This window comes from Nelumbo nucifera, chromosome 2 (assembly GCF_055504915.1).
Source record: "Nelumbo nucifera cultivar China Antique chromosome 2, China Antique-T2T, whole genome shotgun sequence".
Lineage (NCBI taxonomy): Eukaryota > Viridiplantae > Streptophyta > Magnoliopsida > Proteales > Nelumbonaceae > Nelumbo > Nelumbo nucifera.
The window spans coordinates 109826171-109853780 of record NC_142650.1 but is presented as its reverse complement, the minus strand read 5'-3'; the positions used below and the strand labels follow the sequence as shown (position 1 = coordinate 109853780).

At 40.7% G+C, this 27610-nt stretch overlaps 1 protein-coding gene across 1 annotated transcript; it reads left to right on the top strand.

Moving 5' to 3' along the window:
• The first annotated feature begins 3261 nt into the window (after positions 1-3261).
• LOC104613018 (sm-like protein LSM7) lies at positions 3262-27610 on the top strand. The gene is made up of 6 exons (XM_010280703.3): positions 3262-3444; positions 3899-3983; positions 4159-4240; positions 5286-5357; positions 10544-10596; positions 27218-27610. The coding sequence occupies exons 2-6, from the start codon at positions 3981-3983 to the stop codon at positions 27305-27307; spliced, it is 300 nt and encodes a 99-aa protein (XP_010279005.1). The 5' UTR covers positions 3262-3444; positions 3899-3980; the 3' UTR covers positions 27308-27610.

Here is a 27610-nt window from a genome sequence, read left to right as displayed (position 1 = left end):
CTGGACATGCCCAAAGCTTATGATCGCTTGGAATGGAACTTTCTTTTACAAATTTTGTCTTCCTTAGGATTTTCTGAAGATTTTTGCCTAATTATTAAGGAATATATTTCCACAGTTTCCTATTCTGTCCTAGTTAATGGCTCCTCAGAAGGTCATTTTCAGCCCACTAGAAGCCTTCAACAAGGAGACCCTCTGTCACCTTATCTTTTTATTCTTTCTATGGAGGGTCTCAGTCGTCTTCTCTATTAAGCAGAATCTGAGAACCACCTCAAAGGGATATCTCTAGCTACAAACTCTCCATTCTCCCATCTCCTTTTTGCTGATGATGTGATGCTTTTTCTTAGAGTCCACAGGGAGGAACTAGACAATCTGAATTCCATTCTCTCCAAATTCCAATAAGCATTTGGGCAACTCATAAACTTTGAAAAATCAGTGATCTTTTTCAGTAAAAATATCAGCCCAAGGCATCAACGAATGATTAAAAGGCAACTTCATATAGACTCTCTAAACCCAAATTTCAAATATCTTGGCATCCCTCTGACTTGGTTGCGGAACAGACATAATCAACTTAGTTACATTCTCAACAATTTGAAAGCTAAGTTAAATAGATGGAGAGCCTCTACTATCAGTCAAGCTGAGAAAAAGATCTTAATCCAAGCGGTCCCAATTCATCCCATGAGTCTAATCCAATTCCCCCAAAATACCATTAATCAAATTACAAAAATAGTCAAACATTTTTGGTGGAATACTTCAGACTACCATAGACATTGTTACCGTTGGTGCTCTTGGAATATCTTGACTCTGCCTAAATCTTTTGGTGGCTTAGGTTTTAAAAATTTAACCTTGGTTAATCACTCCCTCTTGAAGAAAGTTGCTTAGAATTTCCTAAATGAACAACATAAACTTTGGGCCCAAGTCTGGGAATCCAAATACCTCAAAGCAGAGTCCATTTTCCCTTATTCTACTCCTTCCACTACTTCTGTTTGTTGGAAATCTATTTGTCCAAAGTTAAAAGAATTAGCTTCAGATGTTGAATATTCGGTAAATGAAAATTCTAATTTTCTAATCTCCCAAGTGCCATTCCTTTCCTTGTTTCTCCTCAGGTGAGAAATCTCCCTCTCTCAAATTTGATCACAGAAGGTCAGTGGAATTAGTCGATAGTTCAGCACTATTTCAATCAAGAAGAAACCAGGAAAATTTGCCAAACTCCTATATTTCCCTATGATGATTTGCATTGGATCTGGCTTCCTCACAAATATAGGAATTTTACTATCAAAGAAGAATACAAACCTAAACAAGCTCCTTCTATCCCTAATCTCCTAGATAATGTTAAACTTTGTCTTTCCAAAATTTGGAAACTTCCTATACCTCCAAGATATCAACTGTTTCTTTGGAGACTCTTTAATAATTTTCTCCCTATCCGAAGCATCATTTTTGCTGACCCTACAAACAAAACTTGCCATCTCTGTAACCAATTTGAAGAAACCATAGCTCAGCTGTTCATTCATTGTTCTTTTGCTTGTGCAATTCTCTTTGGAAATCCTTGGAATGTTGACCTTTCAACCATTCCTCATCAATCTTGGGATAATATTTTCAACCATCTTAGTAATCAAATTCAAGATAATCACCTTCTGCACCTCATTCTGAGTTGGTTTGCGATTGCCTGCTACTACATCTAGAATGCAAGAAATAATATTTTTTTTGAAAATAATCAGACCTTTCCTATGCGAACTCTCTCTACGGTCAACAAAATTATTTTTGTCAAACTAATATAGACAATTCAAGTTCCTTAACTTTGCATACCAAATCCTTTAATCTTTCTCTTAGCTCTACTACTGAATTAATTGTTTTCACGGATGTAGGTAAAATCTCTAACTCTTTTTTTTCTTTTGGTATTGTGATCTTAAATACCAACTTACAATGCCTAAAAATTCTTGGAGGCCGAACTTCTTATCTTTCAATGGTTGATCAAGTTGAACTGTTTGCAATTTTGTAGGTTTTTTTGGAACTTCGAAATTGGAATGAAAGAAACATCTGCCTATGCTCAGACAATCAGATTGTTATTCAGGCATTTGAAGAGACTACAATGCTTCCTTGGTTTTGCCAATGGATTTTGTAGAGAACCAAGCTTTTAATTTCCTCATTCCAATTTAATGTAAATTTTGAACATATAAACAAAACTTTCAACTTATCTGCTCACAAGGTATCCCATAAAGCAAAAACTTTCTATCAAGACTCTTTTGAATATAATGTCTATCCTGAAGGGATACCTCGAGTTGAGCATTATGTAAATATTTCCTCTTATTAATATATTTTCCTCTTTTATCTGCAAAAAAAAAAATTAATGGAAGAAATTATAGAGTGGAGAAGTGTGGCTTTAATTTATTTCAAAAAAAAAGAAGTGTGGGTTTAATTAATTTCTTTTTGGTCTGTGTAGCGTAAGGTTTCGGCATAGTTGGTTAGGACGTGTTTATAACAATAAAAAAGTATTGTCATTTTCTTAAAATATAACAATTACATGGTATGACATGTGAGGCGATTGTGACAAAATCCTAATGGCAAGGGGAGAGAATTAGTCAATTATTAGAGAATTTAAGGGTACTTTAAGTGGCAATATGTAAACAATAAGGGTATAGTTAGTCAATTAGTTAAACCATAAAGGTAGTTTAAGAAATTTGCCCTCGAGATATTACCAATGCATGATTGCAAAAGGTAGTTGGAATGGTGTGGACATGGGTTTGCCTTGATGGAAGTTGATCAGAGGCTTGGGTCAAGTTCAAGCCCGTTTGAGCCCCAGCCTTGCATTGAGATCGACTTCCATTAGGGCTGTTGGAACGGTGTGAACACAGACTTGGAGAGCGACTTCCATTAGGGCAAGCCCGTGCCCGCATTGAACTAAATCGGATTCAGCCAGTGCAAAAGCCTGTTCAAACACCCATTATACATGGCTTTTGAATTGTCGTTGACCCAGACAGTCGGAGCATTCGGCCCGGGAACCATCTAAGCAGCCGGTTCCCTTTTACCCCAAACCTGGCCTTTGACCAAAATCCATTGAAAAAGTCAAAATCCATTAACCCGGATGGTCAATCCATCAATCCATCCAACGGTTTTTGGCCTTTTTTATTTTTAATTATTTTTGTTAAAATAGGCCGTCCATTCAAACCGGATGATCAGACTATCAACCCGGAAACTGATGGCCAAAACGGTTCCGTTTCCGGGTCGTTTTTTAAAATGTTGCCATTATAGATATCTCCCCACAGGAAATGTTCGAACAGGCCTAGCACTGACTGAAGCCGATCTCACACCGAACTCGTTTCAGACTTTCAGTACTGTAATGCTTTGGTTACTTGTTATGCGAAGCGGGAAAAGGGGAAGAACGAAGCCAGACACTCGCGAGTCTCTCTCCTCTCGCTCTCCTCCGTCAGCGATAAAAGGAATACAGAAGTAAATCTCCAACTCCTCTTACTCTTCACTTGTCTCTTATCTTATATTGCTTCGATGAAATCTGCTTTATCTACTTGTTTTTTACCAACCATTTCTCCGAATTTTTGTCGAAATAATAATACGTTTATTACTTTGTTTTTCTCATTTTCACTAAATGGTCTCTGGAATCGGTGAAAGAGTTTTGTTCAGTTTATTATTATTATTATTATTTTTAATTTCATTGCTTCTATTCGTTTCGTTATGCAAATCTTTGATTAATCTTTCCGTTCTTGTTTCTATACGATGTTGATCTATATGGGTTTAGGGTTTATTGGTTTATGTCCAAAACAGGGAGGAAAGTCCTGGGTCTTCTTGATTTTGCTGTTATAGTTATTTGTTGTTACATTGTTACCTTTTCAATTCATTTGTGACATACTGGTGAAGCATGTGATTGCATGTGTTGTTGTTGATGTAGCTGAAGCAGAAGGTGGCATTACGACTAACCATCTACTAGTGTCTTCTCAAGGTTTGATAAACAGCAGTAATTGTACACCAACATGGTAAGTCTCTCTCTCTCTCTCTCTCTATCTATCTATCTATCTATCTATCTATCTTCTTTGTATGTATATGTCTGCGTGCTTATCATGTTTCATAGAATTTGATCTATATAGATTAGTAGAATTTTCCGGGGGATTCTGCTACTGATAGGCATTTTTACATGTTTTGTTGTTTCAGTCAGGCCGTAAAGAAACAGTTTTAGATCTGGCAAAGTTTGTTGACAAGGGTGTCCAAGTCAAATTAACTGGTGGGAGACAAGGTCAGTTGTATAGCTCTTTTTTTCCCTATTTTTATCTCTTTTTATTTTTTGGCAGACAAGGGGGCTAATTATTATCTTAGTGAACAGGGGATTGGCTGCCCTTTTTATGTTTCTATACATATTTGTATACTTAGAGTTTGGTTACTCCGGGATTTCATTATTTTCTCCAGCCACATTTTGGTTTAAGCAACAAATTTCTATGCATTGATGTTTTGGTTTAAGCAACACTTGAACGAGTGTTTCAGGATTTCAGGATTCTTCCCAAACTTTTGGCCTCCCTAACCAGGACTCTAAACTTCCAATCTGATTCAGTGTCAGAATTGAGCCATGAAATGACCACTTTACAATCGCCTTCAATGGTGAATCCCAACCACTTCTGCAAGGCCAGCAGTTTAAGTCCTTGTATCATCACCATCAGTTCAGCCCTTCAACAAACTCTTAACCCCAACAGCACCACATAGGCTTAATTTGATGAAACCCTGCCATTCCTTATCACACCCAAGGATCAAAATATGCCGCCTTTTATTTTTTATATTTTAGTTTTATTTTTTTTTTCAAACTGGTTCAGAGGGGTTGGTTTAAGGCCTGTCTACCCCCTGAAATAGGTGGAACCTCGAAACACTCAGTGTAAAGGCATATCAGAGGGTCACTGATATGATACATATTGGCTGATATGCCCCGGTACATTGCGATATTTTGATCCTTCATCACACCACTGACGAGGTTCATCTTGGTTGCCTAGACAGCAACCATCAAAGTAAAATGATGATTCAGCATTAGAGCATAGCAGTGCAAGAGTTGTATTTAGATTTCTTGGTTGTTCTCCTGTAGCTTGTCATGTTTTTGTACTGTTTTGTAACTTGAATGCGTCCATAATACTCTGGATTGATTAATCATTATGTTCTCAAAAGATTGACAGTGTTTGTATTAGCTATTTTCTTCATTCATCTTGCTTGCCTATTCATGTATTTTTGTGCGTGTACATTTTCTGAATATTAAGTTTGGTCTGAAGTTGATATGACTGTATAATCATTTTCTCTTACAGTGACAGGGACCTTGAAAGGATATGATCAGTTACTGAATCTTGTACTGGATGAAGCAATAGAATTTCTAAGAGGTATTCACCTAAAGTGTAGTAGTATACAAACCACATTTAATGAGCGGAAGTTTTTTTTCCCCTTAAAATCCTTACTTTTTTCTTTGGAAAGGTAATGCAATTCTATTGCTGTATCAGAAAGATCTGTAAGCAATACTGATAAAAGAACGAATCTGCAAGCATTCTGATAGAAAGTTCTGTAAGCATGTACATCAAATCCCGGTATACAGTGAATGGGTATGCAAAAAGGTATTAGATAAATCAATTTGTGTTATAAGCAAAAGAGTGAAAATCAAAGAAGAGGAATGAGGAATTTCCTTGAAGTCCTTGTGGATAAGTGTTTTAAAAGTGAAAGGCACACAAAAATTGACAGGTTCCATATGCGCCTGAGGCGCAAGGCGAGGAGGCGCACGCCTTTTTAAAAAAGGCGCACAAAATTAAAAAAAAAACTAAAAAAATAGAAAAAAAATAGAAAAAAACATGTAGAAATTCTAAGAAGAAGAAGAAGCCCCTGTTTTACTGTAAAAATGTTTTTAGAAAAAAGACAATGAAAAAACAAGAGTGGGCGGAGCCCCTGTTTTTCTGTAAACAAGAAGAACTGAAGAAGAAGAAGAAGAAGGTGGCCTCTGAAAGCTTGTTGGTCGTCCGACTAAGAGATGGCCTCTGATAGAACGTCGAAGGTGGCTGTTCGATTGAGAGATGGCCTGAACTTGTTGATCCAAGAAGAACGTGGGGGCTGAGGGATTGAGACTTCAACTGATACTGGGAGTCTGAGAAGCCTTGCATGGCAAGTTTTTTTTTCTCTCGAGAGGGTCGTGACTTTCTTTTGAATTATAATCTATCTATAAAAGGAAATAATCTATACACATAGCATTATAATCTATCTATTAAAGTCAATTTAAAAACAAATTAAAAAACAAAAGGCAACAAATATAGGTGCGCGCCTGGACCGCCTGGCACCTGGTCTGAGGCGCATGCCTTTGGCGCAGAAACGAGCGCCTTATTAAAGTGTAGGCGCCTTGACCCATGCGAGACGCCTACTCTCGAAAACGCCTCGCCTTGCGCCTCAGAGGTACGCCTTTTAAAACACTGGATAATAGAGTGCCAATAACTCTTCTAAGAATTACCTTTTCCTAGGTAGTTCAGGAAACAGCCAAGGGTCTTGTATACCAAGAAAGTCTATTTGATTCAGCATTGATTTGTGAATCTGAATTTTTTTGAAGCAATTCAGTGATAGAATATTAGTCTTAGGTTCCAGATTATTTTTGAATTAGTTACCTTAAATCAATGTGATATCAGAGCATCCACATTTTCTAATTTCTTTGTGAAGGGGCAACATTGCACCATTCACCCAAGAGCCAGCCCCTATTTTATACTTGCTTCCTTTCATAGTTTCATAATGGTATGAGTTTTCAATTCCTTTCCATACAACACATCCATATAGTTTTCAAGGTGTCTAGGCGATTCTGGGCGACACTGGGGCACCTAGTCACCTAGTCGCCTAGGCGATAAAAAGTTTTATAATATAAAAAACTAGCTTTTGGCTAGTTTCCTAGTTTTATATACCATTCAGCATGTATGTTAATTGAAAAAATAGCAATTCTCTTTATTAAGAACATTAAGTTTCCTCTAAAAATGTGGCAAATCATCACATCTAAAAGATAAAAATCTTTTACATATATTAATTTCATTATTTTCAAAAATAATACTACTATAATAAGTATTTAATAGAGCAAATTCATATTAATTAGAAGCTAAAGAAGGTTATTAACTTTATATGATAAATATTCAAGATGGAAAGTAAAATAGAAAAAAAAACAAGGATGGAGTTTCTGTTTTATTTAATTAGAGAGAGAGAATAGAAAAAAAGAACTTTATTATTCTATTCTTTCTTTCCTCTTTCTTTTCTTTCTTTCTTTCTTTCTTTCTTTCTTTCTTTCTTTTTCTCTTCTCAAAACCCTTTGATCTTTTAAATTTCAATAGTAAAACATCAAAGCAAAGTATAATTGATGTATATAGCATATAATAAAATGTATCAACACATGCATTAATAAGATACAGCAATATAAATGATATTATAAAAGCGGCCCACCTTGTCGTTTTTGTCGCCTAGGCAGGCGCCTAGTTGCCTAGAAGGGCATCTAGTTGATTAAGTCAAGGCGTTTGGGCGAGGTGCCCAGCCAAGGGCACCTAGTTGCCTAGGTGGGTGCCTAGGCGACGCCTTGACAACTATGCATCCATTTGACTGCTGAAAATCTCCCAGGTCCAACTTGAATTCTGTCTCTTTATCTTTCAACTATGGTTTCCCTTCATCGCCTTTCTTTCTTGAATTCCTAATCTATGAAATGAAATTTAAACTCTTTCTTCCACCTCTACATTAAATCCCTTATCAACTTTTCCGACTTGTCAAAGACACTTGCTGGAGTGGAGAAGACGGACAAATAGTAGGTAAGGAGGTTTAGTGAAGTGCTACTAGTGAGTGTTACCTTAACTCCTTTGCTAAGTTTCTAGTCTTCCATGATGCCAGTCTTTTGTTGAAGCATTTAATGGTAACCTCCTACATGAAGTTTTAGTTGCATACTTCATGGGTAGTGTTCTAATCTTGCAGCCCAAGGATGTAGTTAATCTTGTTCAGATTTGGGACTGTAATCACCATAATTTCACTTTTGTTCAGTTTGAAAATATGCCAAATACTTATGTTACTCAAGTATGCAATACATGTTGGCATCTAGACCTCTGGTGCATGCTTCTTGGCATCAAGTCGAAGTAATGAGATTATAGGGGTTCCCTACAAGCCTCAAAGTCCTTAACCAGATCACCTCGTTCTCTCTCTCTGATACCAAGTCTCTGTTACAGATGGCCAGAGAAACCAACTGATTCACTATCAGTTGGTTAGCCAAATCGCCCTGTTCTATGTTCATTGTAAACCTACTTGGTATTTTAGTAAAACAAGTAAAGGGAAATTGGGAAAGAGTTTATTGATAAAAAAAAATTGGGAAGGAGTGATCCCCTTGTCTTATATCTCTAGATGTGTAGAGTTTTCCTTGAGATGTTATATTTCTAAGTATTAAGAGTGGGTTAGTGATGCAAGTTCTGATTCAATTTGTTTTCTGCTGAAGTTCATCCTCCCCGACATGTTATCCAATAAGGGGTCTTGCTTCTAATGCTTGAATAAATCAATTTGTTGGTAGTCAAACTCTGCCTAGAATTTGCCTATCTATAACAAAAGCATGTCAGAAGTTATAATTTATAATCATGTTACTTATTGGGGGGGGGGGTACTTGGGTGAGCCTAGGTTGGGTATTTAATAAAATTTGAAGGGGTCTAATGCAGTGTAAATGCTTCAATTTGGGCACCCAATTTGCACTTCTACAATAAGATTGTCTTATCATATTAATTTTCTGTTGCACCAACCTCTAGTTTTTTCATGCTATTAACAATTGTGACATGGTTTGATATGTGCCTTCGGAGAGCTCACCCCTAAAAGCTAGCTGTTAAGAGGGAGGGAACCCAAGCACATATATATCACACAACAGCATCCCATACTACCAATGTGCGACAAATGGATCTTAACATTCCACCACGCTTTGCAGTCTCGACGCTCACCTAGGCGGTAGGCTGCAATACTGACGTCACCACCTGCGCCGCACGATTGCAACTAGGAGGCATAGTGTAGGCTCTGGTACCATTTTTTTTTTTTTTTTGATTGGAAACAATAACTTCAACCCCTAAACAGGTCCCTTGTTTAGTCAACATGTCAGCTCACCCATTAGCTGATCTCTTTGTCCATTTGAAGCACGCACCGATCTCCCTTGTTGTGTTGAGGATTTCCCTTATGGGCTGTCTATAAATCCAGGTCCCCAACTTGCCAAATTGCAGCCACTCCAATCAACAATTTAGACTCTCAATGAGCAAGGCCATCACCTCCGCTCTCAGTGAGCCCTTCACTCCTATTGGCATATCTTACACCTTGAAGCAAGGCCATCACCTCCGCTCTCAATGAGCCCCCCACTCTTATTGGCCCTGAAAACATAGCCACAATTCTGCCATTTTCATCTCTGAATACTCCTCCTATACTTGAAGGGCCCAAGTTACCTCTAGAACTTCTGTCAAAGTTCAGTTTCTCTCTTTGTTGTGTTGGTGGGGACCACAATTCTTGCACTGTAGGTTTTATGGAAGTTGTAGATGACACCACTTCCTAATTCCTATAAATGTCTTCAGTTGAGAAGTCTTTGAACAAATCCATAGTTTTCAACCATTGAATAGTCATAATGATTATTCTTTCTACAACTTCCCCCTTGGATTTCTCCTTTCCTTTAAAGATCCTATTGTTCCTTTCTTCCCAAACTGACCATAAGATAGCTACTCTTGTGGTTCTCCACATTAATCTTCCACATCTCTTCAGTTGCCTGAAAAATCTTGGGTCAAAAAGGCTTATCACGTCTGGGGGAGGAGTCCACCTGCAACCAAAGATAGAAGAGAACCAGGCCCAAATAAAGCACACAAATGGACAAGAAATTAATAGGTGTGTGATTGTCTCACTAGAGCCCAAAGGCTACAAACATGGGGTGATAGGCATAAATTTGGCCTTTTTCTTTGCAACATATCTAGAGTATTGATTTTTTTGGAGAACCACCTCCCAACAAAAAGCCCGAATTTTTGGGGGTACAGGATGTCACCAAATCTCCTTTGAAGGAAAGCTCCTTGCAGGGTTTGTTGACTGAACGAGGGCATCAAAAAAAGAAGAACAAGTGAACATGCCAGTTGGGGAGGGTTTCCAAATTCTGCTGTCCAAACAAGATTGTCTATGTATTATTCTAAATTATATTTGATTTTGTTTGGATTTATCCTTCTCTGGTGCATGTGCATCTTTGTGCAACTTTGCAAATGCAATTGAGAAGTTCCATTGCCATCTTTTGGGAAGATACATGACAAACTAGTGAATTACCTGAGCAGTCAGACTGCTTCAATTTGGCACAATGGCCTTTGCTCAACTTTTGGAAAGTCCTGCACCAGTTCTATATGGAAACGAAATACATGGGCAATTTATAATCTAGAGATAGTTGCATGTCAAGCGCTTCTAGTAGCTCTTTTTTGCATGCATGTAGGCATGTATATTTATAATTTTCTATTTCAACATGATAGTGGCTTCTAGTAGTGTATGATGAAATAGTTAACTGTTTCTTCTTATTATCCTTGTGCTGCAGATCCAGATGATCCACTGAAGACAACTGATCAGACTCGGCGTCTTGGTTTAATAGTATGTCCTCTTCCACTATTCTAATTTTTATCCATGTGAAATCTATTTTTCTCCTGTTATAAGTTATCATTTCATGTGAAATTCTTGATGACTGTAAACACATAACTTTCACTATTCATTGACGTTTTTTCATGCTTTGACCATGTCTTAGAATCCCTGTCTTCTCACCCATCAGTTGTCTGGACTGGCTTGAGGTCTTCTGGAAGGGATCTTTAGGATCATGAGAATGAGGAGGTGACGAATCTCATTAAATGAGATGGATGCTAATTGTGCCAGGTCAATCCTTTGGGTTCTTTCTTGTGTTTCTACCCTTGGTTGCCTCCCCCCTTTTCAAACCTTTTTGGATCATAAAGAGGACTGCTAATAAACAAGTTCATTGTTCAACTCTCTGAATTCAGCACTTCACATGCTGGGAGGGGGGGGGGACCATAAAAAGACATTGGACTTTGCCTTATGGTGAATCTTTTAATGGGCCTCACATTGTTTTTTTGGAATCGATACCAAGGTGTTGCATATGGTTTTGGTTACCGACATTCTTTTTTTTTTGATCAATAACACTTTCATTAAATCAATATGAGAATAATTACAGAAAGGAAGACAAACTTTCTTATCTTCAAAATACAAATTGAGCCCCCAAGAAAAGAATGGGGAAAAGGAAACATTAAAATTACAACCGGGCCCAAAACATTGATTCCCTTTTCACCCCTTGTTTAGATAATCCATCAGCAAAAGAGTTAGCTGATCTTTTGACCCAACTCATCTCAACTTCCATCTCTCGCACCAGCCACTTAAATTTCCTCCTCTCATTGCTTTAATTCCATAAGCCACTGTTATCTTTATTCAGCTACCCTATCACCACCTCCGAGTCCCTTTCAATTATGAGTTTTCTGATGTTCATCTCCTTAGCTTTCTGGACACCTTCCATAACTGCCAAGGTCTCAGCTCTAAGGGAGTCACCCACTCCAATTGGGCCTGAGAACAAGGCAGAAATAACCCCATCCTCATCCCTAAAAACACCCCCAATCCCTGAGTGACCAGGATTCCCCCTACTACTCTCATCAAAGTTTAGTTTTAAGAATCTAGCAGGTGGGGGGTCGAAGACACACTCAATATTGGTTTAATCTTGGTACAGTTTGCAATCTCACCCCACTTCTTCAACATGTCATCCACTTTGTAATCTGTGAATAGCTCAATGGATTTCAGCCATTGTACAACCATTATATGGATTACAACCTTCAGTTCTTCAGCCCCTCTCTCAACTTTTGAGAAGATCCTGGACTTTCTTTCTTCCCATAATGACCAACAAACTGCAGCCCTCAGTTCTCTCCACATAGTCCTTCCCCTTTTCATACGCCACTTGAAAAAAGAGGGGGAGAAAAGACTTTGCAAGTTTGATGGAGAGTTCCAACTACATCCAAAGAGGGATAAAGCCCACTCCCAAATAGACTTTGCAAAATTACAAGACACCAGTAAGTGAAAACCAGTCTCCCCATCAGCTTTGCAAAGAACACACCAGTGAAATGATAAGAAAGTATTGGGTCTCTTCTTTTGGAGCAGATCCCAAATAGACTTTGCAAAATTACAAGACACTAGTAAGTGAAAACCGGTCTCCCCATTAGCTTTGCAAAGAACACACCAGTGAAATGATAAGAAAGTATTGGGTCTCTTCTTTTGGAGCAGATCACTAGTGTTGAATCTTTCTAGATAGGCTTCCTAACAAAAACACCGAACCTCATTAATAGGGAAAGTGGGGGCTACAGGATGGTGGGTTGACTTAAGACTTTAAAGAAAGAAGCATAAGAAAATGAGCCAGTAGGGTTAGGGGTCTAAATTCTAGAATCCACCTTAGTAGGGTCTAAGAAAACATTATCAAGAATTTCAAGGAGGCTCGAAATACTGTCAAGGTCTGAGTCCCTCACAATCCTTTTTAAACCCAAGTTCCACCCGAGCCCAGAAATGGAAGAGGAAGGGGTGATGAAAGAAGAAACTGGCTAATTTTTAAAATCAGATAGGGCATACAAAGAAGGAAACAATTCCTTTAGAGGGGCATTCCCCACCCAAGTTTGTTCCCAAAATTTTATGGAGTTACTTGAATTCAAATCATACCTAATAAGATGGGAGAATATTGGCAACAACTCATGAATGGCTTTTCAAGGTGAAGTGCTTGTGGTCCTAGCTCCGATTCCAGCATCTCATTCATTTTGCTCCAACCCGTGTATGCTTGCCACTATTCTAGCCCATAGCTTCTCCTGCTCCAGTGGGAACCTCCACAACCACTTCCCCAAAAGGGCCATATTCCTTTTTCTAATGTTCCCAAACCCCAAACCACCACATTTTTTACTCTTGGTCACCACCTCCCAGCTTACTCTATGATTCTTCTCCTCTCCTGGCTCCCAAAGGAAATCTCTCATCATCCTCTCCAATCTGCTAGAAACTTTCATTGGGATTTTGAACACTGAAAGAAAGTAAATGGGTAAATTTGCTAAAGTGGCCTTAATCAGTGTAGTCCTTCCACCAAGAGAGGTAATTCTTTTTCCAAGAGACAAGTTTCTTTTCAAATCTTTCCACCACTAGGTTCCAAAAGCTCTCTCTCTTAGGGTTATCACCTAATGGCAACCCTAGATAATTCAAAGGCAATCCTGAAACTTTGTACCCTAGCACTTCTGCACTCTCCCTAATCTCTCCCTCCTCCATATTCACACTCACTACACAACTTTTCCCAAAGTTCACCTTCAAGTTTGACATTTGTTCAAAGAGCTGTATCACCAATTTCGTATTCTTGATGAAACTCACATTACCTCTATAGAACAGAATCGTATCATCAGCAAACTGTAAGTGGGTGAGGGGGGTTTCCTCCCTTCCAACTCTCCAAAATGAGGCCCATGGAAGCTGCCCTGTGAATCAATTTCCCCAGAACATCAGCAATTAGTATGAACAAGAAAGGAGATAGGGGGTCTCCTTCTCTTATACCCCTAATGGCTGGGAAGAAGTCTACTACTGTCCCATTCACTAGCACAAGATAATGACAATTCCGAACACATCCCATAATCCATTTGCACCATCTAGCCCCAAACCCAAATTTGGTCATAACTTTCCCCGACAATTCCCAGTCCACCAAGTCATAAGCCTTCTTCAGATCTAATGTACAAACCACTCCATTCTTTTTATCCTTATTGAAATTCTTCCACTCACAAAAGCTCCTTGATTTTGTGCAATGATGTATGGTAGTACTTCCTTCAATCTCAAAGACAATACCTTTGCAATAATCTTGTACAGGCTATTTACCAAACTGATTGGCCTGAAATCCTTTGGGTGGGATGCGCCTTTCTTTTCTGGAATCAAAGCTATAAAGGTGGAATTCACACTCGGGTTAACAACTCCTATGAAACTCTTCAAAGACCAACAGAAGGTCCTCTTTCAAAATATCCCAACAGTCCTGATAAAAAGCCATTGTGAACCCATCTGGCCCTAGAGCTTTTGTTCTATCCATAGATCTATAGCCTCCTTAATCTCTTCGAAATCAAACCTTCTTTCCAACCTTCTCCTGTTATCCACCCCTACAACTGACCATTCCATTCCTTTTACCCACACCCTCTACTTACAGGCCTTCTTAAAATGGATTTAAAGTGTTCTACACATGCCCCTACAATCTCCTCTTGTTGTGTCAACTCAACTCCATCCACCACCAATTTAGAAATAAAGTTTCTCCTTCTCCTTCCATCTTCCATAGAATGAAAAAAACCTGGTATTTCTATCTCCTTGTTGCAACCATTTACATCGAGATTTTTGCCTCCAGCTAATTTCCTCCTTATGTAGGTTGTCCTCTAATTGTCTTCTCAACCCTCTTTCGTGTTCCTTGTCTTCTTTTCCAAATTCTTCCCTTTCTTCTTTAGAGTCAAGGCTCTCAAGTTGGTCCATCAAAGCTATCATTCTTTCTTCTAACCTCCCAAGCTCCAAAAGATTCCACTCTTTGATCTTTGCTTTCAAGAATTTTAGTTTCTTACGAAATCTCATCCCCTCCCATTCCACCATTGGATTACACTCATTCCACCACTCCCTTACTCTTTTGATAAACCTGGGATGGAGTAACCACATATTTTCAAATCTAAAGGGGGCAGGTCCACTCCTTTCCTCCTTGCATATCATTATGGGTCAATGATCAGAGGTCACCCCAGGGAGAGCTCTAGATGCCAAGTTCCCCCAATATATTATTCCCAATCCAAAGAGAACAAAAACCTGTCCAACTTGCAACAAATGGGACTAGGGAGATTTGACCATGTAAATGTCTTGTGGGCTAAAGGTATCTCTTTGAGCTCAAAGGCATCCACAAACCTGTTAAACTTCTTCATGCTAGTTGTCACCCTCTGATTAGTATTATTGGTTTCCTCCGAGTATCTAATCACATTGAAGTCCCCACCCACACACACCAGGGCCCATCCCACAACCCTCTGACATCAACCAATTCCTCCCACAATTCCTTTCTCTCTCTGTAGTCATTTGGTTCATACACATTTGTGAGCACCCACACATAGCCATCCTTTTGCTGTTTAAATTTCATGGAAACCGAGTATTTTCCAATCAATTCCTCCAAGCCTTTGACCACATCCCTCTTCCACATTATCACTATTCCCCCTTGAAGCACCCCACGAAGGAGCAACCACCTAACTAATCCCCCTGGCTTTCCAGACACTCCTTGCCCATCTGTTATTAAACTCCATTCTCTTGGACTCTTGTAATGGTACAATGTCTGAGTCATACCTCTTTATTACCTCTTTCATTGTCGCTCTTTTCCTCGCACTTCCTATTCCCCTCACATTTCAGCTAAGTATCTTCATTCTTACTTCTTTCTTAGTTCCCTTCTTCACGTAACCACTACTTCCCCCCTTTCATTCTATCTCCTTTTACCCCAAACTTCTTGTCGCCTTCTACATCTCTTTTTAGTTCTCAACTTCACTCAATTTTCTCTTCTTTGTTCTGATATCCTTCTTCCTCTTTTGTAGGCCATCTTTCAACACATTCAAATCTTCCATCCTACATCCCAGCTTCCCCACGAATTCTGCTATTAGGTCCTCTTTCTTAGATTCCTCCACCACTATTGTCTCTACAGATTCCCCTCCAACTCTGCCCTCCTTTCCTTCCCTCCTCTCCATTGATCTCTCCCCTCTTCTCTCCTCTCCATCCTTCCTCCATATCATATTTCCTCCCTCCATCACTGTTTTCTCCACATATTCCCCTCCAACTCTGCCCTCCTTTCCTTCCCTCCTCTCCACTATTCCCTCCCCTCTTCTCTCCTCTCCATCTTTCCTCCAAATCAAATTTCCTTCCACTTCCCTAAACACTCTTTCAATAATTTCCCACACTTTCTCATTCTTATACCTCCCTTCCCATGCATCCCCACTATCCTTCATTCCCCTCTCCATAACCTTAAAATACTCACCTCCTCGATTGGCTGCAAGACATGGAGCGGGAATGGAATCTGGAACAAAGGACACAGAAAACACATTAGTCTCACAAACTGAATTCACTTGGTTACTTGGGTTTGATAGAAAGGTTGGAATAGGACTACTCCCGGCTTCCCTTTCATGTTCTAGAGATTGGTAATTATCTATCTTCTTGAGTTGGTTGGAAAGTCCTTTTGTCCTTTGGTCAACATGGTGATCTTTCCTCTCTACCCTTGGTTCACCCCTATCTGATGCATTCCTGCTCTGCTTCAGGTTCTCTTGATTTACCCCTTCTTTTGTGCCTTGCATATTCTGAAGTCTTGGGGATGAGTCATTCCCATTTATGTCTTCAGCCCTACTTGTCTCTAGAAGCCCAGATCTTCTTCCTTCATCTATCTGACCTTTCTGGCCATCTGTTTCATGACTCTATTTCTCCTCTATGTCACCCTGAAATAGGCTTGCTATGTTCCACATACCCATGCCACCTGCACAGTAGCTGACTTCGTCGTTCACACTGCCAATGCTGGTACCATCATGAAAGCATTCATCCGAATCTTCATCATCTATGCTACACTGTACCCACCCTTCGTCCGTCTCCTCCCTCTCTTTAGCCCTCTTTGTAGGGAGGGAGGGAGGGAGGGAGGGAGGGAGAGATTGTATTCCCAAAATCAATAATTCCTCTTCTGGCTTACTTTCCTTATTTATAACACTTCTGTTACAATTCTGCTATTATTAGCCTGTTATTTAGTTTGTTCTAGTGGTTGGCTGTCAGTTACATTACTTAAAGGCTGACGTGGCCTTTTCTTGTACACTTGTCTCTCTATTCCCTTTATTTGTGTCTCAACAGTCCCTCCTCCCTTGAAAGCGACCTTGCCCTCAAGGTCAAGATGTGGAAATCTATTTTGTAAGTCCAAGTAAGGTTCCCAAGTTGCATGTTCAAGTGGGAGACCTGACCATACCACCAATGCCTTTGGTTCGATGTGATTCCCTTTGCGTATCCACCTGAAATCTGTTATCTGGGTGGGCTCAATTTGAACTTGGCCATCTTCCGAGAATGATGGGAGGGTGGTTGTTGTTATTGCTCCTGTTTTAGGCCATTTCTTTAATAGAGATACATGGAATGCAGGGTGCAATTTTGATGTTGCTGGAAGTTCAAGCCTGTATGCCACAGACCCAATGCGTTCCACAATCCGAAATGGGCCAAAGTACCTTGGGCTCAGTTTGTTCCACCTGTGGCCTGCTACTGAAACTTGCTTGTATGGTTGTAGTTTAAGGAAGACTTGCTCCCCAATCTGGTGCTGGATAGGCCTATGCTTTTTGTTGTACGAGTCTGCCATCCATTGTTGGGCTCGATGGAGGTGGGATTTGAGATCTTGTAACACCCTATCCTGTTGGAGGAGTTGGTCTTCCATTGCTGCTACTGTTGTAGACCCTTTCTCATATGGGAGTAGGGGAGGTGGGTCCCATCCATATAGGGCACGGAAGGGAGTCATTCTTGCTGCACTGTGATACGTGGTATTGTACCACCATTCTGTCCAATGGAGCCACTTGAGCCACTGACGTGGCCTATCCTCTACATAGCACCTTAGATAGGTTTCCAAACTCCGATTGACCACCTCAGTTTGCCCATCTGTTTGAGGATGGTAGCTGGTAGATTTGAAGAGTTTCACTCCTTGTAGTCGAAAAAGTTCTGCCCAGAAACGACTCATAAAAATTGGGTCGCGGTCTGAGACAATAGAGTTAGGGGTACCATGCAGTCGTGCCATCTCCTTAGTAAAATTCTCAGCCACCATTAAAGCTGTAAAGGTGGGAAAGGGAGAAAATGGTAGTATTTGGTGAATCTATCAACCACTACGAGAATGACGGACTTGCCATAGGAAAGGGGAAGCCCTGTTATGAAGTCCATGGATATATCGCCCACACTTGTGTAGGGATTGGGAGTGGTTGTAGCAGACTTGCTAGAGATTGGGTATTAGCCTTATTTTTCTGGCAAATGACGCATTCGGCTATGAATTTTTGGACCGAATTCCGCATGCCTTTCCAGTGGAATTGGGTGGCTAGTCTCTTATAAGTGCGCAGAATCCCTGAGTGTCCTCCTGCTGATGATGAGTAGAACACTTCCAGAAGCTGCTGAATCCTGTGGTATCACCATTCGACGTTTATACAACAGCAAGTTATTCTCCACTGTGTACCCTGGGTGGCTAGTAGGGTCCTCTTGGACCTGTGAACACAGCTTGTTCAGTTGTGGGTGTCCTTCAGCTTCTTCCCTTAACTGACTCATGATGGAACATGTTGGGCCCGTGAGAAGTAATGGAAATAGTTGTGGTTGGCGTGACAGTGCATCCGCCACCTTGTTAGTGTGCCTTGCCTTGTATTTAATGACATAATCGTAACCGAGTAATTCGGCTATCCATCGTTGCTGTTTCGGGGATAGTACAGACTACTCCAACAGAAATTTCAGGCTATGGTGGTCAGTTCTTATGATGAACCTCTTCCCTAGAAGGTAGGGTCGCCACCTCTGAACTGTGAGAACAATTGCTATCAGTTCGCGTTTGTATACTGACTTGGCCCATTTTTGTGCTGTCATTGCTTTGCTGAAAAACACTAGTGGCCTTTCTTCTTGCATGAGGACCGCACCTACTCCTTGGCTTGACGCATCACATTCAATGATGAAGTCCTTTGAGAAGTCTGGAAGTGCGAGCGCTGGTGGGGACGAGATAGTTGTTTTGAGCGTCTCGAAGGCCTATTGGGCCTCCCTAGTCCAGCAGAACCCATTCTTCTTAAGTGAACTTGTCAAGGGGGCAGCAATCAGTCCATACCCTCTGATGAATCGCCGGTAGTACCCTGTTAGACCCAAGAAGCCCCGTAACTCCTTAACATTTTGAGGTCGGGGCCAATTTATCATGCTTGAGATCTTTTCCGGGTCTGCTACTACAATATGCCGTTTTCGACTACGTGGCCTAAGTAGTGTACTTGCGTCTGTCCAAATGCGCACTTTGACTCCTTTGCAAAGAGTTTACGAGTCCTTAGTAGTTCCAATGTGATTTGTAGATGTACTAGGTGTTTGTCCCATGTAGCGCTATATACAAGTATATCATAAAAAATAAAAACGAGTATAAATTTGCGCAAATGGGGTCGAAATATGTTATTCATAAGTGCTTGGAACGTAGCTGGCGCATTGGTCAACCCAAACGGCATGACCAAAAACTCATAATGCCCCTTGTGTGTACAAAAGGCGGTCTTGTGGATGTCACCCTCATGGACCCGAATTTGATGATATCCCGAGCTTAGGTCTAGTTTAGAGAATATGGTGGTCCGACCGAGTTCATCGATTACCGGTATGGGAAATCGATCCTTCACAATAATGTTGTTTAGGGCCCTATAGTCTATACAAAACCGCCATGTCCCATCCTTCTTTTTCACAAGTAATACCGGCGAGGAGAATGGGTTTTGGCTGGGTTGTATAATTTTTCTATCAAGCATATCTTGCACTTGTCTCTCAATCTCTAGTTTCTGAAAATAGGGGTAATGATAGGGCCTTACATTTGTGGGTGCCGTTTCGGGCAGCAATGGAATGCAATGATCATGGGCACGTTTCGGTGGTAGTTCCTTAGGCTCTTGGAAGATCACTGAAAACTTTTGAAGTAGCTGTTGTAGTTGTATGTGGGCTTCTTCGGATCTGCTGGAGTTACTTCCTTGGGCTAGCATTGGGCCGTTTCCGTGGGAGTCTATCTGCATTAAAATGATGTGGGCTGGGTTTGTTGCCTGTTTTCTTAGGGTGGCGAGACTAATGGGTCCTGGACCCTTGGACAACTGTCCTTGAATATGCACCTGTGAGCTGCCCACTTGAAAATCTATGGTGAGACGGGCCCAGTGACATACCATTGGACTTCGAGAATTACATCTGCTCCACTGATTTCCAAGGGATGTAGATCTACCTCGAACTCGTGTTCTTGTATCTTCATTTTTTAATCCTGTGCACGTACTGTTGCACACTAGGTTGCTCCCATTAGCTACGTGCACCCGGAATGCTGTACATGGTTGGACCGGAATCCCTAGTTGTCTGACCAATGTTTGGGTAATGAAATTGAGAGTGCTGCCACTGTCTATAAGAACCGACAAACGACGCCCTTGTACCAGTCCGATTACTCTCATAGTTTGAGAGGAGGCAAGACCGGTCAAGGCTTGTAGGGATACTTCCAGGTATTCCTTTGTCCATTGCCCCCATTCTTGGTTGTCCATTGGCTCGTCAATGTCTGTTGATTGCTCGACGATTTTGGTTTCGGGCTGAAGGAAGAATACTTGCGGGATCTTACAGCGATGGTCCGGTCCGAATTTGTCTCCACATGCATAACAAAGGCCCTTTTCCCGTCGGGCTTGCATCTCAGCCCATGTTAACCTCTTGGCTGAGCCGGGGCCTGAACCAGAGTTGGCTTCCTTGCCTGTGATTCCTACTCCTGGTCTGGACTTCGGTTTACCCAAGATACCCGGTTCTGGATTCGGTATACCTGGTCTGACCGCAACTCCCAAAGGTCGACTAATCCTTCTTGCCTGATTCAGTTTGTCTTCATGGAGTCGAGCTAAGGCTGTTGCGTCAAGAACGGTGGTGGGTTGCATGGCTTTCACCTCCAGCCGCAATTCTTCCCTGAGTCCACCAACAAAACTGCCGACAAGTGCGTTTTCTGGCCACCCTTGCACGCGCATAGCTAACCTTTTGAGCGCCATCTGATAATCTTGGACGGAGCCGGTCTGTCGTAGCTTAGCGAGGCTTTCATCACAGTTTTCAAAAGCCGAGACTCCAAATCTCATGGTTAAGGCATCGATGAAATCCACCCATGTGGCTCTTGGGTGCTGTCGCCGGTACCATTGGTACTAGACGATCGCCTCTCCTTCTAGGTGTGCGGAAGCTAATGGAACACGATCAGGTCCCTGTGTATCGTGGTAATGGAAGTACCTTTCGGTTCGTAGAAGCCAGGACGTGGGATCTCCCCCTGCGAAGACTAGACCTATTCATGGGCCGGGCCGGGCTGGGCTCGGGCCGGGCTTTTACTCTTCATTAATGGAAATATGTTAGGTCCGAGCTCGAGCCTGGCCCGACCAACGGGCCTACAACTTGGGCCTGAGCCCGCCCTGATAAAAAGCTCGAAGCCCGACCTAATAAAAAAAATTAGAATTTTCCCTATTCAATAATCAATATAAATCAGAATTTATTTACATTAAAAAAGAATATAAATTCAATATAAATCAGAATTTATTTACATTAAAAAAAGAATATAAATTCTGAATTCAATAATCAATATAAATCAGAATTTATTTACATTAAAAGAAGAATATAAAGAAGGGAAAGAGGCAAAGAGGTGAAAAAAAGAGGGGTATTTGACTAGGGTTTTTAGGTTTAATTATAGGTCGGGTCGGGCTGGGCTTGGGCCGGGCTATTTTGGCAAATCCCGAGCCCGACTCGAATTTATTGCGGGCCGAGCTTTTTGACCCGAGGTTAAGCCCGCGGGCCCATATACCTGTTCAAGCCCGTCTGGGGGCTGGATCGGCCCATCGGGCCACCCGGCCCATGAATAGGTCTAGCGAAGACGGGAAACTCGATTCTTGCCGTTCTTAATCCGCTTCGATGACTGGTGTCACTGCGTTCTTCCTGCCCTTCCCGATTCGGCACTGGTGGTGTCTGTTCCAGTTGCTCAAGCAAGGATGCGAAGCTTTCTTTTATTTCTTTGACGTCAACTGATAATCTTTGCATTTCTCCTTCCATGTTGTCGACCCTGTTCTCCATTGCGGTTGGCCTTGTGCTTAGCATCTTGGCTCTGATACCAACTTGTTAGGTAACTGCCTAACTCAGGGACTTTTTCGAGGAAGCCTGCCTCCTGAACGCGAGAGAGAGAGAGAGAGAGAGAGAGAGAGATTGTATTCCCAAAATCAATAATTCCTCTTCTGGCTTCCTTTCCTTATTTATAACACTTCTGTTACAATTCTGTTATATCAGCCTCTCCACTTGTCCAATTTGTTATTTAATTTGTTCTAGTGGTTGGCTGTCATTTACATTACTTAAAGGCAAACGTGGCCTTTTCTTGTACACTTGTCTCTCTATTTCCTTTATTTGTGTCTCAACACTCTCTCTAGCATATCTTGGGTTCGGCCTCTCTAAGAAGTGTCACAGAGAACTAGGGTCCTCAAGGTTTCGGCGTGGGACCCACTTTAGGTTGCCTTGTTTGTCCGTTCTCCGCTTCTGCAAGTTTTCCCCAACTTTCTTCGCCATTTGGGCCATTTGAGAAGAAGATAGACTGAGATTGCCCTCTATAATCGGCCTATGGGTCGTCTCCTTGCCCCAACCCACGTGACATTTTAAGTTGTTATGTGGGTCACTAGAAATGTGCTTCGACCCACCTGACCCGCCCACCACCTCAACCGGCTCGGACCAAACCTTTTGATGCCCTGGTCCACAACCCGGGTCCGGCCTAAGTCCAGCTTGAACCATTTCAACGAAAGATGTTTTATTCGCTCCTCTTGGGGCTAATTCAAAATTATTCGAATAATTTCTAATTTTTGTTAACCCTTTTTCTTGTTAATTGAGAAAGACTGTTCACCTTCCTCCCTTCTCCTGGTGCCACCTGGAAACCACCTTTCCAGCTCATATCCTTCCAGCTCTTGACCTCCCTGCCATAGCGATGCTTTGACTGCCGTTGCGAACCACAGGCGCCACCATCCGCATTCCACCAGGAGTTCACAGTACCTAGGGATTAAAAACGGCTTCACCCCGGCGATTCTCATCTTCATAGCGAACAAATTATCAAAACTAAAGTCTTCAAGCTTGCCTCCTAGAGCTGGAACGATTTTTTCAAACACTTCCTCCCAAAGATTGAATGGAAGGACTACAACCTTCACATCAGCTCTAAGGTCGTCGATTTCAATCTCATTTCACAACATAATCCACTGCTTGACCAGTGCCATGCCTTCCTCTGTTTTAACCGTTGCCAGTTCCAGCTTCTGTTCTCCGACATCTAGTAGAGCCCTGTTTTTGCAGAAAGGAAGTAGGGCCGCCGTTGCTTTGATGTGGAGCTCTTTCTTCATAGCCTCTTGTATCCCCTGCCAATCGTTCACCTTTTTCTGAAAGGTGATAACATATCTATTAGCCCAAACCCCTTTCTCTACCTCCATCGCAATTTTAATTGCAGACTGAGAGCTTGCGACAACCATAGAGATATTCTCCTTTTCGAGAGGGTCTGGTGTCCCGGTTTCGAAGGTTTGTTCTTGCTCTACTTCCACTTTCTCCATTTTCTTGCCAACCTTAACACCCTCTTCGAGGAACATCAAGAACTTCTGCAGGAAACCTGTGAACAACTTCCAGCCCCTGCTTTTCTTGCCTTCTGGTAGGCATATCATCTGTTTCCTCCCTCCTTGAAACTCTTCCATTACTGTAACGAACCACCCCTTCTGATTCCATTTGAGGATAGCCTTGTATTTCCGATCCAAAGATGATATCGAACTTCTCCATCCTTGCTTCTTCACTGATCGTACAGCTCCATCAACAAATCCTTGTAGCCACTGCAAAGCATCTCCAATTGGAAAAACTGTAGCCCTTCTCTCCTCCCTTATCTTCAAAAACCATTGTCCTTTGATTGTTTGTTCTTCCAAGACCATTTCTTTTGCCTCCATCTGCAGCACTTGTCTCCACTTGGTTGCATTCATGAATCTTCCTTCTGCCATTATCAGACCCTCCTCTTCAAGTTGGTTCTGCAACAACCATTATCTCCTCACTTAGGTTACCGGCATTCTTCCAAAACAAAAAATGGTTATCATTGTCAAGGCGTTGCCTAGGTGCCCTTGGCTGCGCGCCTCGCCCAGACACCTTGACTTCTAGCAACAAAAGGTGCCTGCCTAAGCAACAAGAATGACAAGGCACACACATTATTATAATATCATTTATATTGCTATATCTTATTAATGTGTTAATATATTCTATTAAATACTATATATCATTTATTACTTGTTTTAATGTTTTACTATTGAAATTTAAAAGATCAAAGGGTTTTGAGAAGAGAAAAAGAAAGAATAAAATCAGAGTTTGTTTCCTATTCTCTCTCTCTCTCTCTCCAATTAAATGAAACAGAAACTCCATCCTTGTTTTTATTTGAATTAGCTTTCTTTCTTAAATTTTTATCATATAAAGTGAATAGCCTTATTAGTTGCTAATTGATATGAAATTGCTCTATTAAATACTTATTATAGTAGTGTTATTTTTGAGAACAATGAAATTAATATATTTATAAGATTTTTATCTTTTAGATTGATGATTTTCCACACTTTGAAAGGAAATTTAATGTTATCAATAAAGAGAATTGCCATTTTTTCAATTAATATGCATGCTGAATGGTATATAAAACTAGAGACTAGCCAAAAGTTAGTTATTTATTTCATAAAATTCTTATCGCATAGGTGACTAGCCCTAGTGTTGACCAGAATTGCCTCAATGCCTTTTAAACTATGATGGTTATCAAGAATGCTATTACCAACAATTTCTTTGGGATTTATGTAAAAGATCAGTGTTATCAAAGTATTGAGAGCCATGCTGATTGTTTCACTAAGTGGTTGGTTGAAACTCATATGATGCAGTCAGGATGACATTGATTAGCTAGTCAACCTATTCGGCCATAAAGTTATTTTAAAACTTTAATTTGTTTGTGTTTATCTTTACCTTTTTTGATAAGTAAATGTAATTTTATTATAAAATCAATATATACAGCATTACGAGCCACCCGGGGAGAGGTGTAAGTTTTACATCATCCAAACCAGTGTTTTTGAACCGTCGGTGACCCGGACAATCGGACTGTTTGGCCCAGAAACCATCCAGGCAAATGGTTCTATTTCCTGGTTGGTTTTTAAAACCTTGATCCAAACAAAAGAAAGCTAACACGTTTATCTTTACTTGTTTAAAATAGTAACATATGATTTTATTTTGGTATATCAATGGTAGTTGCTATAAGCATTTGTGAATTGTGATGGTAATATAAATAGAAATAAGGCATATATTAAAAAGGGGACTGAGATGGGCACATCCCATTATGATAAACCGGGCATCTCTCACGAGAAGACAAAGAAACCATTATTGGTTATGACAAAAGGCAAAACAGGGGCTGTCTTCATCTTTTGATACATGTATGTTTTCTTCCAATCAGTGGTTTGCTAGTAGAGAGTTGCCACAGAAGGGCATGCTGAATGGTCAGGGTTGCACTCATTCTGAAAAACAAAGGCCACAACTCTATCCTAGCCTTTTCAGTCTTTTCTATATTTGCTAAACAAAGATTATAAACTGATTGCTCTTTTATTGCATATTTGACAGTGTCTCATCATCATCATGATCATCACTAAGCCTTGTCCCAACTATTATGGGGTTGACTACATGAATCCTGTTTTGTCATTCAGTTCTGTTCAATGCCATATCCCTCATCATATTTGACAGTTAATATAACTTATATATGAGATTCCATCAATAACGTAGCACCTAAGCGTCCCCCCCCCCCCCAAAAAAAAAAAAAAAAAAAGATACTCTAGGAGTGATAAAATACTTGTGACTTATTACAGAAAAAGCATAACGGTAGATTGTGCATTTCCCCCCATGTCTGTGTCCTTTGCCTCAGTAATGGAGATTCAGTTGAACATCTTCTTCATTGTTCAGAAACAATGAAGGCCATTTTTTAAACCTTGTTGGCTACATCTGGGTTTTTCTTGAATGTATTGAAGATTTTCTAAGGCAATGGCAAAGGAGAGGGTTAGGTCAAAGGGGGAGAATCTACTGGTACATGGTGGCTCAAGCAGTAATGTGGGGTATTTGGGAAGAACGAGACAATCACATTTTTAATAACAAAGCTAGATCCATGGAAGACCTAATTTCTCATATTTTTCACATGTGCAATCCGTGGGTGTTGAATTCAGAGATATACAAAGGAATCACTCTGAACATGCTTCAGCAGAATGGGGTGGAACTGTTGTTCTCTTCAACTAGTTCTTTAAAAGCTTCAGGCCTCCCCCAGTCAAGAGAAGAGGAAGTGACTCTGTACTTAGATGGATGTGCACTTGGAAACCTGGGATTATCTAGAACTGGTGGTGTGTTTAAGAGGAGGGATGGTAGTCTTTTGTGGTTTTTTGGTGGACCAATTGGGACCGCAGATTCCACAACGGCTGAAATTTTAGCTGTGCTAAATGGCCTCTGTATCATAAGAAGTCTAGGCTTGAACAACCTGATAGTAAAAGGTGATTCTAGCAACATGATAACATGGCTTGGGGAGAACTGAGAAGGAAGGTGAGCCTTTGGAGATTGGTTCACTACTTGGACGAGGCTAGAGATCTGTTGTATTCCTAGAATGTAAATTAATCTGGATTTCGAGGGTTCTAAACTATGTAGCAGATAGTTTAGCCAAATCTGGTGCACCCAGGGAAATGCTTATATGGTGATGGACTTATGCCTTTGTAACCTGTGTGTGGCTAGCCTTCTTTGTAGATCATCTCATGTGTTCTCCTTCATCTTTTTAATATAAAGTTACTCTTTTCTCAAAAATACCTAGCACCTAAGCACTGACTCACCACACTAACTAGGGTGCTCAAGGCAACTGGTCATTGCTTCGTTGTATTAATAACACCGATAAAGACATAAGTTCCCGCTCTCCCTGTACAGAAACTTTATGCAACTCTTAAACATGGTTGTCAAGGCAGTGAGGTGAAGTTCGGCTACAAGGGATTAATTTGCTGTCTACTCGATTCGGTGGTTTCTTATTTAAAAAGAAGAAAAAAGAAGCCATGTCACCTCAGTGCTATCTTGACAGTTGTGCTAATTAAAATGTTAAACACCATTTTCAGCTACATACAAATTCAGCTCTGTTCCTTTTCCATGAGTAATTTACAAGATAAATTGGTAGGTCATCTCAACAATTCAAAGGACCTATTATGTATGGAAAACCAGATATGTCTTCCTTGAACTCAATCAAAATTAGTTTCCTGTCATACCTTTGCATCTCAAGAAACACCAGCAGCTACAGTTCAAACTATCTTTCCCCAAGTAGTTCTTAGAAACTTAAACTGAAACTGATCCTCCCCCGCAGGCATATCCACGTGCAGACACAATAAATTTTAGCACTGATTACTATGCTAGTTATGCTAATTATGCTAATCTATTGCAGGTATGCAGGGGAACCGCGGTGATGCTTGTATCCCCAACTGATGGTACAGACGAGATTGCCAACCCCTTTATCCAGCCAGAAGGGGCTTAGCGAATCCTTATCCCTTGGCAACCCTGATAAGCAAATATTGTTTCACTCCTGGATTCGGGGTTTGGCCATTCATGTGAAGAATTTAAACCCAGATATTTGTGAAGGAAATGATCTTTCCATTTGACGTGCAAATATCATTTTTTTTTTCAATATTTAAACTTGCTGAAATTCCAGTTATGCTTCCCTGTAGGGAATAGTTAAGGCTGCGTTTGGGAGTGCTTTTTGGCCTAAAAGGGCTATTGAAAAAACCACTTTTTAAAATGGGTTGTTTAAAATAGCACTTTTTTAGTGTTTGCCTGATCA

Coding starts and splice junctions, on each gene's coding strand:
- LOC104613018 (XM_010280703.3), top strand. Junction 4,241..5,285: donor ATTAACTGGTGGGAGACAAG/GTCAGTTGTATA, acceptor TTTCTCTTACAG/TGACAGGGACCTTGAAAGGA. Junction 10,597..27,217: donor CTCGGCGTCTTGGTTTAATA/GTATGTCCTCTT, acceptor AATCTATTGCAG/GTATGCAGGGGAACCGCGGT.